General features: G+C 38.0%; 1 protein-coding gene across 1 annotated transcript in view; it reads left to right on the forward strand.

Moving 5' to 3' along the window:
* The window catches only part of ASB5 (ankyrin repeat and SOCS box containing 5), a 47,293-nt gene extending 33,785 nt beyond the window's left edge, over positions 1-13,508 (forward strand). The window contains exons 3-8 of the mRNA XM_003792801.2: positions 7,217-7,296; positions 8,851-8,958; positions 9,613-9,763; positions 9,898-10,032; positions 11,780-11,971; positions 13,143-13,508. Of these exons, the coding sequence (XP_003792849.1) occupies positions 7,217-7,296; positions 8,851-8,958; positions 9,613-9,763; positions 9,898-10,032; positions 11,780-11,971; positions 13,143-13,270 (794 nt within the window). The 3' untranslated portion in view covers positions 13,271-13,508. The remainder of the gene's footprint in view (positions 1-7,216; positions 7,297-8,850; positions 8,959-9,612; positions 9,764-9,897; positions 10,033-11,779; positions 11,972-13,142) is intronic.
* Positions 13,509-14,051: the final 543 nt, after the last annotated feature.

Raw genomic sequence — 14,051 nt, forward strand, 5'->3', positions numbered from 1 at the left:
ATCCTCTTTCTTAGAGCTGGTGCATCAGGGAGCATAGCTGACCTGCATCCCACAGGCCCGCTGCCCATATACCTGCGAGTGAGCCCATTTTATCCTCTGAAAAATAGTCCAGCAAATCAGTTGCCTCCACCCCAAACTTTAGGCATGGATCTCTGTCATGGATGTGGGAATACAAGAGCCTAAGACCCATTTTGTTCCTCAGGACTTATTACCTCTCAAGGGTACAGCTCCAGCATGGACCTGGTTCCTGCTACCACCTAGGATCAGTGTGAAAAATCTACCTCTATTGCCTGTGCTCTCTGTCTCCCTTTTTTTTTTTTTTTTTTTTGTGAGACTGAGTCTCACTCTGTCACCCTATGTAGAGTGCTCTGACCTCAGCCTAGTTCAAACTTTTGGGCTCAAGCTATTCTGTCTCAGCCTCTCCAGTAGCTGGGACTACAGGCACACCGTATCTGGCTAATTTTTCTATTTTTAGTAGAGAGACAGTCTCTCCCTTGCTCAGGCTGGTCTTGAACTCCTGAGCTCAAAGGATCCTTTCTCCTCGGCCTCCCAGAGTGTTGGGATTATAGGCGTGAACCACCATGCCTGGCCACCTTCTTTCCTTTTGATCTTCCTCTCTTACATTTTCCCTCTCATTCATTCTTTCTCTCGTCTTCTTATTTCTTCTTACCCTACTAATGTGACTTCCTGCTCCCAGACATTTCCCTTTTAACTGCAAATTATCTTCCAACCACTTTTGCTGTTTAGTTCTTATAAACTGCTGTAAGTTGAGCAGGAAAGGCAGGAAGAACAAAAATACAGGAACACTTCAGTCAATTACTGTGCAACACAAGAAAGATTTAGCAGAGAGAAGATATTATGAAAAAAGAAAAGAATAAACTGTTTGGGGGAACGTATAAAATAATTCAATTTAGCTTAAGTAGAGGGTATGGGAAGGTATTCAGTAGTAGAAATTAATCAAAAAGGAAGATCTAATCCATATTGTAGATAATATCCAATTCTAGGGTAAGAATGTTTTACTACATTCAGTGGAGACTCTCACTGGATTTTACTCTAAGAGAGAAGGGAAGCCATTGGATTCTTTATGACTTTAAAAGGATGGCTCCAGCTCCCATGTTTAGTAGTCTATTGGAAGGGTATGAGTGGAAACACACTGACCAGGAGCATTTTGTAATAAGTGAGACTGGTGTCTTGGACTAAGGTATAACAGTGGAGATTGACATACAGCCAAAATTTGGACAATATTTCTTTTTTTATTTACTTTTTTGAGACAGGGTGTCATTTTGTTGCCCAGGTTACAGTGCCATGGGGTCATCTGAGCTTACTGCAACCTCAAACTCCTGGGCTCAAGGGATCTGCCTGCCTTGGCCTCCCAAGTAGCCAGGACTACAGGTATCTGCCTCCACGCCTGGCTAGTTTTCTATTTTTAGTACAGAGAGGGTCTTGGTCTTGCTCAGGCTAGTCTTGAACTCCTGAGCTCAAGCGATCTTCTTGCCTTGACTTCCCAGAATGCTGGGATTACAGATGTGAGCTACTGTGCCTGGCCATGTTTGGATTATATTTGAATGGTAGAGGCCATGGGGCTTCCTGGTGCTGGCCTGTGGTGTGTGAGAAATAGAGAGGAGTTAAGCATTATGCAAAGGTTTCTGGTTTTGAAGCACCTAGTTGAGTAGAGTTGCCCTTTGCTGATAGAACAGAGAATTTATTACCAAATCAAGACTTTAGTTTGGTGCGTGTTAACTTGAATTGCCTACTGAGATATCCAAGTGGAGAAGTTGAACAGGCAGCTGCAAATAAAAGTTTTGAATTTACAGGAGACGGCTGGTCTGGAGATAGAAAGTTGGGGTATTCAGTATGTGGATAATACACCTATCTGTATGCATGGCTCCAGGTGAGATCTCAAGAGCGAGTGCAGACTAATGTAAGGACTGAGGGTAGGATGATGAATACCCTAAACTTCAGTTCCACTGGCTTCATGGTAAATCTGCCCCCATTGAGCGATGATTGTCCAGCTAATATTTTATAGCTAAAGGAGCTATAATATGCATTACCATTCTTCACGGAAATGAAAATGTTGTGTGAAAATGTCATTGCTTCTTGTCTCTCCTTATAATTAATTCCCTGTTTCAGATGGTTGGTGCCTTTCTTATTCTGAGAACATGGAGAAAAAGCAGGTGTGGACAAACCCACAGGCCTCAGTGCCATGGCTAAGCTAACTCTCAAATAAGTCCACATCTCACTTCTGCTTGTGGAATGATCTGAGGTTGGGAGCAGGCAGAGACTTTTAAAATAATCAAACAGCTTTTCTGTAGCCAGGAACAGAGGTCTAACTATAATACTTTTATTTCATAGCAGGACACATATAGTAAGGAGAACAAAATAAGTCAGGACCAGCAATTTCTCAAATAAAGAGGAGTGATCAATGATAAAAGGGAATTTTGAAAATAAATCAGATTTTCAAACGCTGTCTTTCTTTTGGGAGGCTAACGGTCATATTACAAGAAGCTTAGAGCTCCTTAAAATGGCTGAACAGAACTAGCACATGACAAGTGCTAGTTTTTTCTTTTCATGCTAATTTTTAAAAAAGCAATGAGTTGGATTTACCTCAGCAGTGGCTGGTATGAAGTGCCATGGGGAGATGGTGACCTAGGTATGATATTGACTCTTACAAAACTGTATAGATCTGAAAATATGAATGTTTTCTCTCTAGCAATGTGGTGTTTACAAAACAGGGCAGACTCCCTGCAAATTAGATACCAGATGTCTGGAACTAGTGTTGCATCTAAATATAGTCAGAGCCACCTCCTGTGCAGCTACAGAGAGACCATAGCAGTAGGCATTTGACTAGCCTGGTGAAAGTTACAGTTATTCTGTAAAGCCATTTCACACCGAATAATTTATCTTAAAAAGTTAAACTGAACATTTTTTTTTAGTAAGGGTTGCATTGGTTTATCTTAGACAATTTACGACTAACTCATTTATAAAATTACTAACATAAAGGTATTTATTTGCATTTTGTTTGGTCTTGAGAAAGCTCATAAATCTTTCTAATATAAAGACCATATCTGTATAGAAAGGTAACATATTTAATATTAACCACATTTAAATGGAAATTGGTACTTGGTAACTTTTAGATTTTAAAACATGGAGAGGTAAAAACTTAGTTCAAAACAGAAATTGGAACATGATATACACTGTAGTATCCTTCCATTCTCACATGGTATCAGATTAATTACAGATATTCTAAGGAATTATAAAAAAGCAAATGAAGTATGGTTGCTTGGGAGTTACAAAAGCAGAATTTGAAATAAAGGAAAAGATTTTCTTCATTGAATGGTGTGTATGTCCTATAAACTACCCTTTTAATAGATCGATACAGTTTCATTTCTTCAGAAAGGAAAAATGTAACAGCAATTGTTGATTATTGGCTTAAATACATTTGTAAACTATTCAACTGCTTTATATCGTTTACTTAAGTTGGCAGCACCAAAAAATATTTTAGTCAATTGATGCTATTATTCATGGCTTGAGTTTGTCTACTTTGGGGGGAAAAGATTATTCCCTAAAATTTATACTAAAATCTCCCCTATTTTGATACAGAGGCTCTTGTTTTGCCCATTATATTAGGTAGTATTTCCTGTGCATTTACATAGCAGGTACTTAGCACGCTCATTTCTAATCTTCCCTCAGTCCTGGTTCATACATACATAGTGCTTGTCCCAGAGAGGTTAGAGGACTTTAGGAAGGCACTGTCCTAAGCTGGGACACAAATCCAGGCCTGCCTGGCCCTCAGTCTTTCCTCTCTGGGAAATTCTGGCACTAGACCCCATCTTCTTCCTTCTTCACTATCTTCTCCTCCTCCTGCCTCCTGCTCCCAGCCCTTTTCTCTCCCTCCCTTTCTCTCTCTCTCTCTCTCTTTTTTTTTTTTTTTTTTTGCAGTTTTTGGCCGGGGCCAGGTTTGAACCCGCAGGTACCCTACTTCTTTGACCCACAGGCGCCACCCTCTCTCGCTCTCTTTTTTTTTTTAGACAGAGTCTAACTCAGAGCAACCTCAAATAATTGGGCTTAAGAGATCCTCCTGCCTCAGCCTCCCTAGTAGCTGGGACTATAGGCACCTGCCATCCTGCCCAGCTAGTTTTTCTACTTTTAGTAGAGATAGAATCTTGCTCTTGCTCAGGCTGGTCTCAAAATCCTAAGCTCAAGCAATCCACTGGCCTCTCCCTCCCAAGGTGCTAAGGTAATAAGGGTGAGCCCCCAGCCCCTTCTTGAGGAAACAGTGAAAGACCACAAGGTCCTATGCTGGCCAACAGAGCTTAGTTCATCCCATAAAATGATAGGACAGTGTACTCAGAAGCTTTTGTCTTTGCCTGAAGGACCAAGGGATCCCTCCTACACATTCAAACGCCATGTCTGCAGATCACTATGACATTTATCTCCTTTTTCATCCCAATGGAGGTCATCTCAATAGAAATAATAGCAACACACATACATAAAATCCACCTTTACTTTTTTTCCCTCCTTGCCTTGAGGGACTTAAGTTTTGACAGTAAAGAAAATGACAGTGTGGACAGAAAGTTAAGGGACAGATGATGGAGGACACTGGGGGGGGGGTGAGATATGGAGTAGTAAATCCAGACACTTATATTTCTTTATTTTGGTCCTTGTATGGCCTGTTTTCTAAGTGATTTTTTTCTCTCTCTCTTTCTCCACCTGCTCACCCCAACACCAATAAATAATGCTGAAATTGCTCAGGAGACTAATACAGTCGTTTTGATGAACGAACACAATAGTATCTGTGAGAGAAGAGCCAGCTGGTAGGAATACCAAGTGCCCTTCAACTCCAAATATTTTGCTGTCCCTCCAAGGTCATTGTAATGTGCTAGAAAGGAATGAATCCAAAATGAATCCCAAAGGCCATTTCTCTAGACAGTGCCAATCCCAACATCTGGTGAATTGTCATGTTAACTAGTGACAATGGAAAAACAGGAAGTGTTAATGAGTTGACATCCCTATAACTTAGCATATGTCTTTTAGAGATAAACTCAGGATAAAGAAATTTATTATTATACAGGAGGGAAACACAGGATCATTATAAGGATCATTATAAATATTGTATTATTTTTTTTTTTGAGACAGAGTCTGACTGTCACCTGGTGTGATAGCTCACAGCAACCTCAAACTCTTGAGCTCAAGCTATCCTCTTGCCTCAGCTTCCTACTAGCAGGGACTACAGGTGCCCCATAACACCCACCTAGTTTTGCTATTTTTAGTAGAGGCTGAGGTCTCACTCTTACTCAGGCTGGTCTCCTACTCCTGAGCTCAAGCAATCTACCTGCCTTGGCTTCCCAGAGTGTTGGCATTATAGGTGTGAGACATGTCACCCAGCCTGTAAGTGATTATTTAAATGGACATATATATTTAAGCATTGATTACTTAAAAGTCTATTAATGCACTACCATTTTGCTAATGAAACTGAACATAGGGCATTACACATGCAATGTATATTTACATATGCAATCTATTTGGAAAGTTAGTATTATAATTTTCATATTATCTTATTTAAAGATTCATAATGAAAATCGATATAAGTTCTGAAGTTCTCCAAAGTTTCACTCTTTGCTCAAGCTGTTTAATAATAAAACAAACAGATGCATATAATGTTTAAAGCATCAGATTTTATCTTAGAATCGGGAAGATGAAAACATGTTTTCCCCCAAATAATGTTATTTATGATGGTAACTTTTGCAATTTTACTTAATTAGAACATAATGCTCTAATTTCTTGAAAATTATAAGTTTGCCACCAAATTTTGTCCTACCAGCAAATATTTTTTGATGTGTATTATTGCAATAATAAAACTGTTGCACACTACAAGGAAATAATATACAAAAGCTATAGGATTTTCAACAGAAAAATTTTAGATAAGCAAGAAATAATGATAAATGGAGATGCTCTCTATCTCTTCCTTTCAGATTTGTAGTGTTTTTAATTTTAAACCTCAACTATCATTGTTCTGCAACTCAAGATAAACACTAGCACAAATATTGGGTGGGAGTTTTTTCAGGATTACTCAGGGGTTTGCCTTCTCTTCTTTTTATATATACTTGATAAGATTTCATTTTCAATGCCTTTTTCTTCTGAAATCACAGTACAGAAGAAATGTGGTAAAAGGATGAAATGAAATAAAACTGCTGTTTAGACAGGAAAGTTTAATTTCAGAGAGATAGTAGAAGGAAAAATATAGCAATGACAACAGACATTGTAAATGTTGACATTATTACCATTTGCTACAGTGCTTTACATACTATAGGGTGTGTGTGTGTGCTGAGAGGCAGGATTACACAAAATTAAAAGTATTGTCTCTGGAGCTAGGCATTTGTGGCCCTGCCAGGAGTGGGTTGTTGTGACTTCTCATTAATCTTATTTGCAAGTAATATTAAGTGATGCCCTAAGGCAGTGGTTCTTAACCTGTGGGTTGCTACCCCTGTGGGGGTTGAAGGACCCTTTCATAGAGGTCACCTAAATACATCCTGCATATCAGATATTTACATTATGATTCATAACAGTAGCAAAATTACAGTTATGAAGTAGCAATGAAAATAATTTTATGGTTGGGAGTCACCACAACATAAGCAACTGTATTAAAGGGTTGCAGCACTGGGAAGGTTAAGAACCACTGCCCTGAGGGATCTCACATGCTCCAACATACTCCTCCCCAGCTCCTCCGTGGGTGGGAGTCAAGTTTCCCCTCGGTATCCTGGACCTGTCACTCTAGTCAACACTGCAGCTTCCTTTTTAGCCTGCTGAACAGTGGGGCAGGAACCCAGAGTGCTGAGTGGTGGTCTCAACTTGCAGCTCTGTGGAATCATTGTTGTGTCTTCTGATGGAAATGTTTCTGCCTCTGGAACTCAGACCTCTAGGCCAGCAGAGCAGAAAGTTTTGCTAGTGGGTTAATGATGAGGGAGAATCATCCAGAAGGCACCATGAGTCTGGGGTGGGTCAGTTCCAGGACACGAATTATGGCTCTCTGGATTTGGAAAGTGCATACTTAGCTCCTCTAGGTAAGAATCAAATTTCCCAGTATGTGGAATAAGTAAGTATTTGGGTCGCCATGCTCAAACACTGAGCATGAATAATTTATATTAAATAGGAATTGACTGCATCTTTTAGCACTGACCCTGACTCTCAGATTTTTGTTTTCTTTCATTTTTGTCAGGTTCCTGGGCAGATCGATCACCACTGCATGAAGCAGCAAGTCAAGGACGGCTTCTTGCTCTAAGAACACTATTGTCACAGGTAATATATTACTTATCACTTAAAATATGCCCCCTTCCCATGGGCACAGAACATAAAACATTATCAAAGTGAATCAACTCACAAATAAAGTCACTTACATAGTCTTACTGCCCTTTTATTTTAGGTCATGTCAGGCAAGTCAGTAGTTTCTGATTTATCTTTAAAACTTGTTTATAAATGTTTTGATATAATCATATGTCTTAGTATTTCAAATTCTCATACAGTGGATTTGTTCACTGGTAGATCTTTAAGATATGTTACGTTTATGTAATATTTAGTAAGTAACCTAAATATGCATAATTCTGTAACAATGAGTATAGACAGATCAGTAAGAAAATATCCAGAAAGGGGTAATCAGGCAGATGCCAACACAATGTTTTTTACATTATGGTTATCTCTAATATGTTATGGCGAATTGCCTATGAAAATGATAGGACAATTATTTCTATACCTGCCTGCTCATCAGACTCACCTGAGGAAAAATAAAAAGCACAGATTCCTTATAGAACAGAAAGTACTCTGGTTTGGGCTTGTTGTCTCAAGGTTATGGCGAGGTTTAAATGTACACTCAGACCTGGGAGTCATTGTTCTCGTGTCCCCATTATCAAGGAGAAAGGGATTTTCTCAAAGGAAAGGTTATTTTACCCTGTTTAAATAGCATGGCCTGGGACTCAGGACCTGGATCCTGAGGCTGGTACTTGAGCTGAACCATCTGAGCCTCCATTTTCCCATCTATAATATGAAGATGTGAGATGAGCGGCTTCTTCATGGCCTTCCTTTTTTTGATAATTATGTAACTATTTTGTGTAGCTCATCACTTGTTTGGGATGGAGAAGCCTGTAAAAGTACTCATTTCTAAAGGGTAATCCTCAGAAAGGGTCATGCAGTCCTTTGAGAGAAGAGTGGTCTTGGGATATTTCTCAGGGCTTATCTCTTGGCTACTGATAGGTCTGCAAGCCCCATGCGAAAGGAAGCTCAAACTTCTCAGACACTTCTGTTTGCTGGTCACTGTAGCATGTGGCAGGAGGGATTGGTTCCTCATGCCTGACTGGCAACATAAAATCTTTGAAAGGACAATTAAAGGATCTTAAAAATTGTCATTTGCAAGTGACAAAGATTTGGGCTAATTATCTGTTTTCTTGCCTTCATTTAAAGATTCTTCATGTCCCTTTTGTATTATTGGTTATGGGTGATCCGTAATATATTATGAGGATTTGGCCTTGACATTCTTCCTATTGTGAACTTAGTATGATTATCAATAGACATTGAATTACTAGAGATATCAAGAAGACAAAGTACCTCATGTCATATTATTTAATCTTTTAGTCTGATATTGTGAGTTTATTTGGAATAAAAATGGTTTGCATCATGGTGGTGCAACAATGGGGCTAAGGAGTTTTGACAAGTGATAGACTCCTGGCATTTGGACCAGCCATTTCTGCTAACCTGAAAATTGATTGCTTGAGGTTCTTTGATCACTCTTCGATGACATCAATAGAGATGATTTTATGTAACTTTTTGTCCACATTTCAAGATTACTTCTGTCATATTTAGGGTTATAATGTGAATGCAGTAACCATAGACCATGTCACCCCACTGCACGAAGCCTGCCTTGGAGGTCATGTGGCATGTGCCAGAACTCTTCTGGAAGCAGGAGCTAATGTAAGTATCTTTCAAAGACATTAACAATTTCACATCTACGAACTGAGAGAATCAAACAAAGCTCTCATTTTGCTCTTCTTTTCCTTCTTTCTCGGTAGCTTTCAAAAATAGCAGAATGAAAATAAAGCTCTCGAATTGCCTCAGCCTTCTCATGGTACTCCAAAAAGGATTTCCAATCATTGCAGAATAGCATGCATAATGATATAGAATATTCTGTGTATTATTTCCTCCTTTCATGGCTCTAAATAGCAAAAGATGAACATCTTTTTGCCTATAATATTTGCTCATATTTTGGATGATTTTCCATCGATCAAAATCTCAGAATTACCCATTTTAGCATTTTAAGCTAGCAGTGTGATACAGCTTCATCACAACTTTCATTAGCATTACATTGAACTAATTTTTGATCATCTAAGTATGCATTTTTTCATTATTTCCTCTAGTTGTAGGCCCATTCTTATTAACTACCACATCATATTTCTATTCCTTTTCAATGTATTCCATTTCTTATCAATGTATCTATGAGCTAAACAGATTTTGTCAGATCTACGACATGGTATTTCTGTTAGCAAATTGCATGACTTCTGAAAATATGTGACCGTATCAGTTAATCATGTATCATTTAGCAATCTTAGAATTTTGGTGCTGGTTTAGGTAAATGCCCTCACGATAGATGGTGTGACTCCATTATTCAACGCGTGTTCACAAGGCAGTGCAAGCTGTACAGAACTTCTTTTGGAATATGGTGCCAAAGCCCAGCTGGAGTCATGTCTTCCATCACCCACACATGAGGCTGCCAGTAAAGGTAACTTAGCTTCAGGATTAAGTGATAAGAGGGAGAAAGTTTATCTTTCAATGAATAATCCTGCAGGGAGAAGCATCGGGTGGGGTGCACGTGGGGGATGCACGTGGACACTCATCTCTACCTTGTGTTGGCAGGTCACCATGAATGTCTTGCCATCCTGATTTCTTGGGGCATAGATGTTGACCAAGACATTCCTCATTTGGGAACTCCTCTCTATGTGGCTTGTATGTCACAGCAATTCCATTGCGTCTGGAAGCTTCTTTATGCTGGTATTTTCTTTAAAACATCTTCTGTTCTTCCCATACACACAAATGATTATTTCTTTCTCTGAATAATCTTCTTTAAAAATTAGATCTGATTGCTAAAAACGTTCATATTATTGTAAGCATTTTTACCTATACAATATAACCAATTAAAATAAGAATTTCTTGGCTGGGCACTGTGGCTCATGCCTGTAAGCCTAACACTCTGGGAGTCTGAGGTGGAGAGACTGCTTGAGGTCAGGAGTTCATGAGACCAGCCTGAGCAAGAGCAAGACCCCATCTCTAAAAATAGCTGGGTGTTGTGGCAGGTGCCTATAGCCCCAGGTATTTGAGAGGCTGAGGCAAGAGGATCACTTGAACCCAAGAGTTTGAGGTTTCTGTGAGCTATGATGCCATGGCACTCTACTGAAAGATGGCTAGGCGCAGTGGCTCATACTTGTAATCCTGGCACTCTGGGAGGCCGAGGCAGAATGATCTCTTGAGCTCAGGAGTTCAAGACTAACTTGAACAAAAATGAGACCCTGTCTCTACTAAAAATAGAAAAACTAGCTGGGCATTGTGGTGGGTGCCTATAGTCCTAGCTCAGGAGGCTAAGGCAGGAGGATCACTTGAGCCCAAGAGTTTGAGGTTATTGTGAGCTATGACACCATGATACTCTACTCGGGGGCGATAGAGTGAAACTCTGTCTTAAAAAAAAAAAAAATGGAGGAGGAGGAGAGGAGAAGAAATTTGGAAAGAGCAGGAGGGACTCTTAAAATGTATTACTTCTTTAAGATATCATTAGTTTTACAGATAGTTTCGGAAAACAGAGTTGAAAAGAATTTATCCATTTTTATGGGTGGACATCTGTATTTCTTGGTGTTGTAGCCCATTTTGTACTAGAAAGTGGGATTATTATTTTTGCAATACGAAACAGTATTTATTCATTGCACATGCATAAAATGACCACCATGTGCCAGGCCTTGCACTTAAATAAAATAATTACACAAAAAATAATTTAACATGTAGGATTGGGGTTTTTAAATCTAAGCATTTTTTAAAAATTTACTTTGCATGCATTGCCTTGCTACTTAAGAGGCTCAGTACCTTTATATATTTATTGACTTAAACCACATGAGAAGTGGCAAAAAATCTATATACATTTTACCTAAAAAGCTCACATATCTAGATTTACAAGATTTGCAAGAAACTGAAGAGCCCCATTGCTTTAAGATAAATGAAAAGAATAAGAGCAAAAGCTCTCAAATAATTCTTAGAGCTATCAATCATGATGAAAGTCAATAGCACTGTTTATAATATTAGTTAATACGATTACTTTTGAAATCATTTTAAAATTCAATTACATTTCAAGCATACAAAAAATATTAGAGAACAATATAACAAGTGTACGCACCCCTATTCAGATGTTCTTAGTTATAAGGTATATGAAGTGTGTATATGGCCCAAAATATGTAGATACATTTTAAAAAAGGAAAAAAACTATGTTAAAATTGTAATCCTGAAGTCATATTTGACTTCTGCAATTACAAGAGGAATGCAAACATGACTTGTATTTATCTTTTGGTAATAGTTTTTCCTGTCTTAAAATGTGTATGCATTTTTTGGCACCCTCTGTATACATAAGGAAATAAATCATTACAGGTTAGAGTTGAGGTCCCCTTTGTACCTTCCTCAAATGCATTCCCTTTCTGAGAGAACTGACTCATCCAATAATTTTTGCTTATATTTATCATGACTCCCTAACTCCCTGTAGGTGCTGAGGTACAGAAAGGCAAATACTGGGACACTCCACTGCATGCAGCTGCTCAACAATCCAGCACGGAAATATTAAACTTACTGTTAGAATTTGGAGCAGACATCAATGCCAAAAATACAGAGCTTATGCGACCTATAGACATGGCCACATCCAGTAGTGGGGTGGAAAGAATACTGCTTCAACATGAAGGTGAGAAGAGTATGTGTGTTCACTTCTAAGCACAAATGTGTACTAGCCTAAAATAGATGATTTTGCCAGGTGCGGTGGCTCGTGCCTGTAATCCCAGTACTCCGGGAGGCCAAGTGAGGCAGATCCCTTGAACTCAGAAGTTCAAGACCAGCCCTGAGCAAGAGTGTGACCTGTTTCTACTAAAAAATAGAAAAACTAGCTTTTGTGATGGGCATTGTGATGGGTGTCTCTAGTCCTAGCTATTTGGGAAGCTGAGGCGTGTGGGTTCGCTTGAGCCCAGGAATTTGAGGTTGATGTGAGCTATGATGCCACAGCACTCTACTCAGGGCAAAAGAGCAAGGCTGTCTCAAAAAATAATAAAGAAAAATAAAGTAAAATATAATAGATGACATGAAAAGGCCTATAGTCATAGTGGCACAAAATTTGTAATTTATTTTATCAAAGTAGTTAATTTATCAACTTAGGTTCTATCTATAAAGAAGATATCATGATGTTTTTAATTTTCCTTTCTTGTCTAAGCTATCATATTTCTTTGGTTACATTATTCACTTTTTGTTTTGACAATGCATACTATGTAGTTCTGATGTAATACTTGGCTAATTTACATTTGGAAACACGCTCCCATTTTATAAGGGCATGCAGCTTCCAGAACATGCTGAAGAAATATAATCAGGAAATATTTTCATCCTTAAGGTTTTTGTTCTAAAATAGAATTTCTTAAGGATTGTCCAGGGACTATAACAACATATCTTTTTTATTTATTTTTTTATAACAAAATATCTTACCTTAAATAATAAACCTAATATGATGAAAAATAACTAATTTAAAAATTTCCTCTTTTAGTGTGTAATACTTCTGAGGGCTTTTAATTCGTATCTCCTTTAAAAAGTACAATTTGTCTCTGAAGCCTTAAATGCAAGAATAATTTCGTAAGTGTGAGGATCATAATGTTTAAAAGAACATACATGGACTATATCTCAATTATAATAAGATCTCATAGATAAAAGCTATATAAATGCTTACATAAATTTCTTTAGTATAGTGGTCTCATACTATCTCAGTTTACTACAAAGCATCAGTTTCTTTTATGGCTTTATTTTATGTATCTGGCAACACAGAAAAATTAATTTCTCTTTTAACTAACGGATACTCTCCGGTTATCTTCTTGTAGCTACCCCGAGCTCTCTCTGCCAACTTTGCCGACTCTGTATCCGAAACTACATAGGAAGACCAAGATTGCACCTTATCCCACAGCTCCAGCTGCCAACATTACTGCAGAATTTCTTACAGTATCGATAAGTTGTAAAATCACCCTGAATGCCTAGAAAATAAAAAAAGTCTATTTAATTTGCTTAGTGAAAAGTTCATATTAAAATATGCTAAAGATGAAGTAAAAGCGATGTGAAATCACCCAGGGAAGCAGTGAATTATCAATTTTCATTATAAGTCTATTAGTTAGGATTATTGTTGTATGCATTTTTGTCTTTGGATTATAGTATAATATTTATTTTTAACAATTCCAATATATCCTCTTGTTGACTTAGAAAAAAATAAAATCTCCATTTTATGATTTTTTTCTGATTAATAAAATATAACTCTTACTACAGTTATTTATATGGCAAAAGGCCTATATTCTTCAAATAATAGGTTCACTTTTTAATTTGGGGTAGTATAATTGGTTATTTGTTTTTGATAAACAAGATATGAGTATGGTTTAGAAAAGAACAGCTAATATGGTTTTTGAAATCAAAATAACTCTCATTCAGGAAATCCACTATGTTGAACGTGTGCTTGTCATTATAATAACCAAGTCATAAAGTGGCCCTTTCCCTAAAAAGAACTTGTTTAAGTCACTTCTCCACAGTAAATGGACCTGTCATAGAAACTGGTTAAGACTAGAGGTCAATACTGCCCTCTCACCTTGAGATGTTTAGAGCACTGTACACCTGGCTAGGCCTATTTTAAGACTCCCTCGTTCTCAAGAGTAGCTTCTGAAGGTCTCTTGTCTGTGCCTTTGTATATATTCCTTCCATGTCAGAAATTGCCAATACCTAGTGATATCTACATTGAAGAAAATGAA

This window comes from Otolemur garnettii, unplaced genomic scaffold, assembly GCF_000181295.1.
Source record: "Otolemur garnettii isolate 467f Iridium unplaced genomic scaffold, OtoGar3 scaffold00061, whole genome shotgun sequence".
Taxonomy (NCBI): Eukaryota; Metazoa; Chordata; class Mammalia; order Primates; family Galagidae; genus Otolemur; species Otolemur garnettii.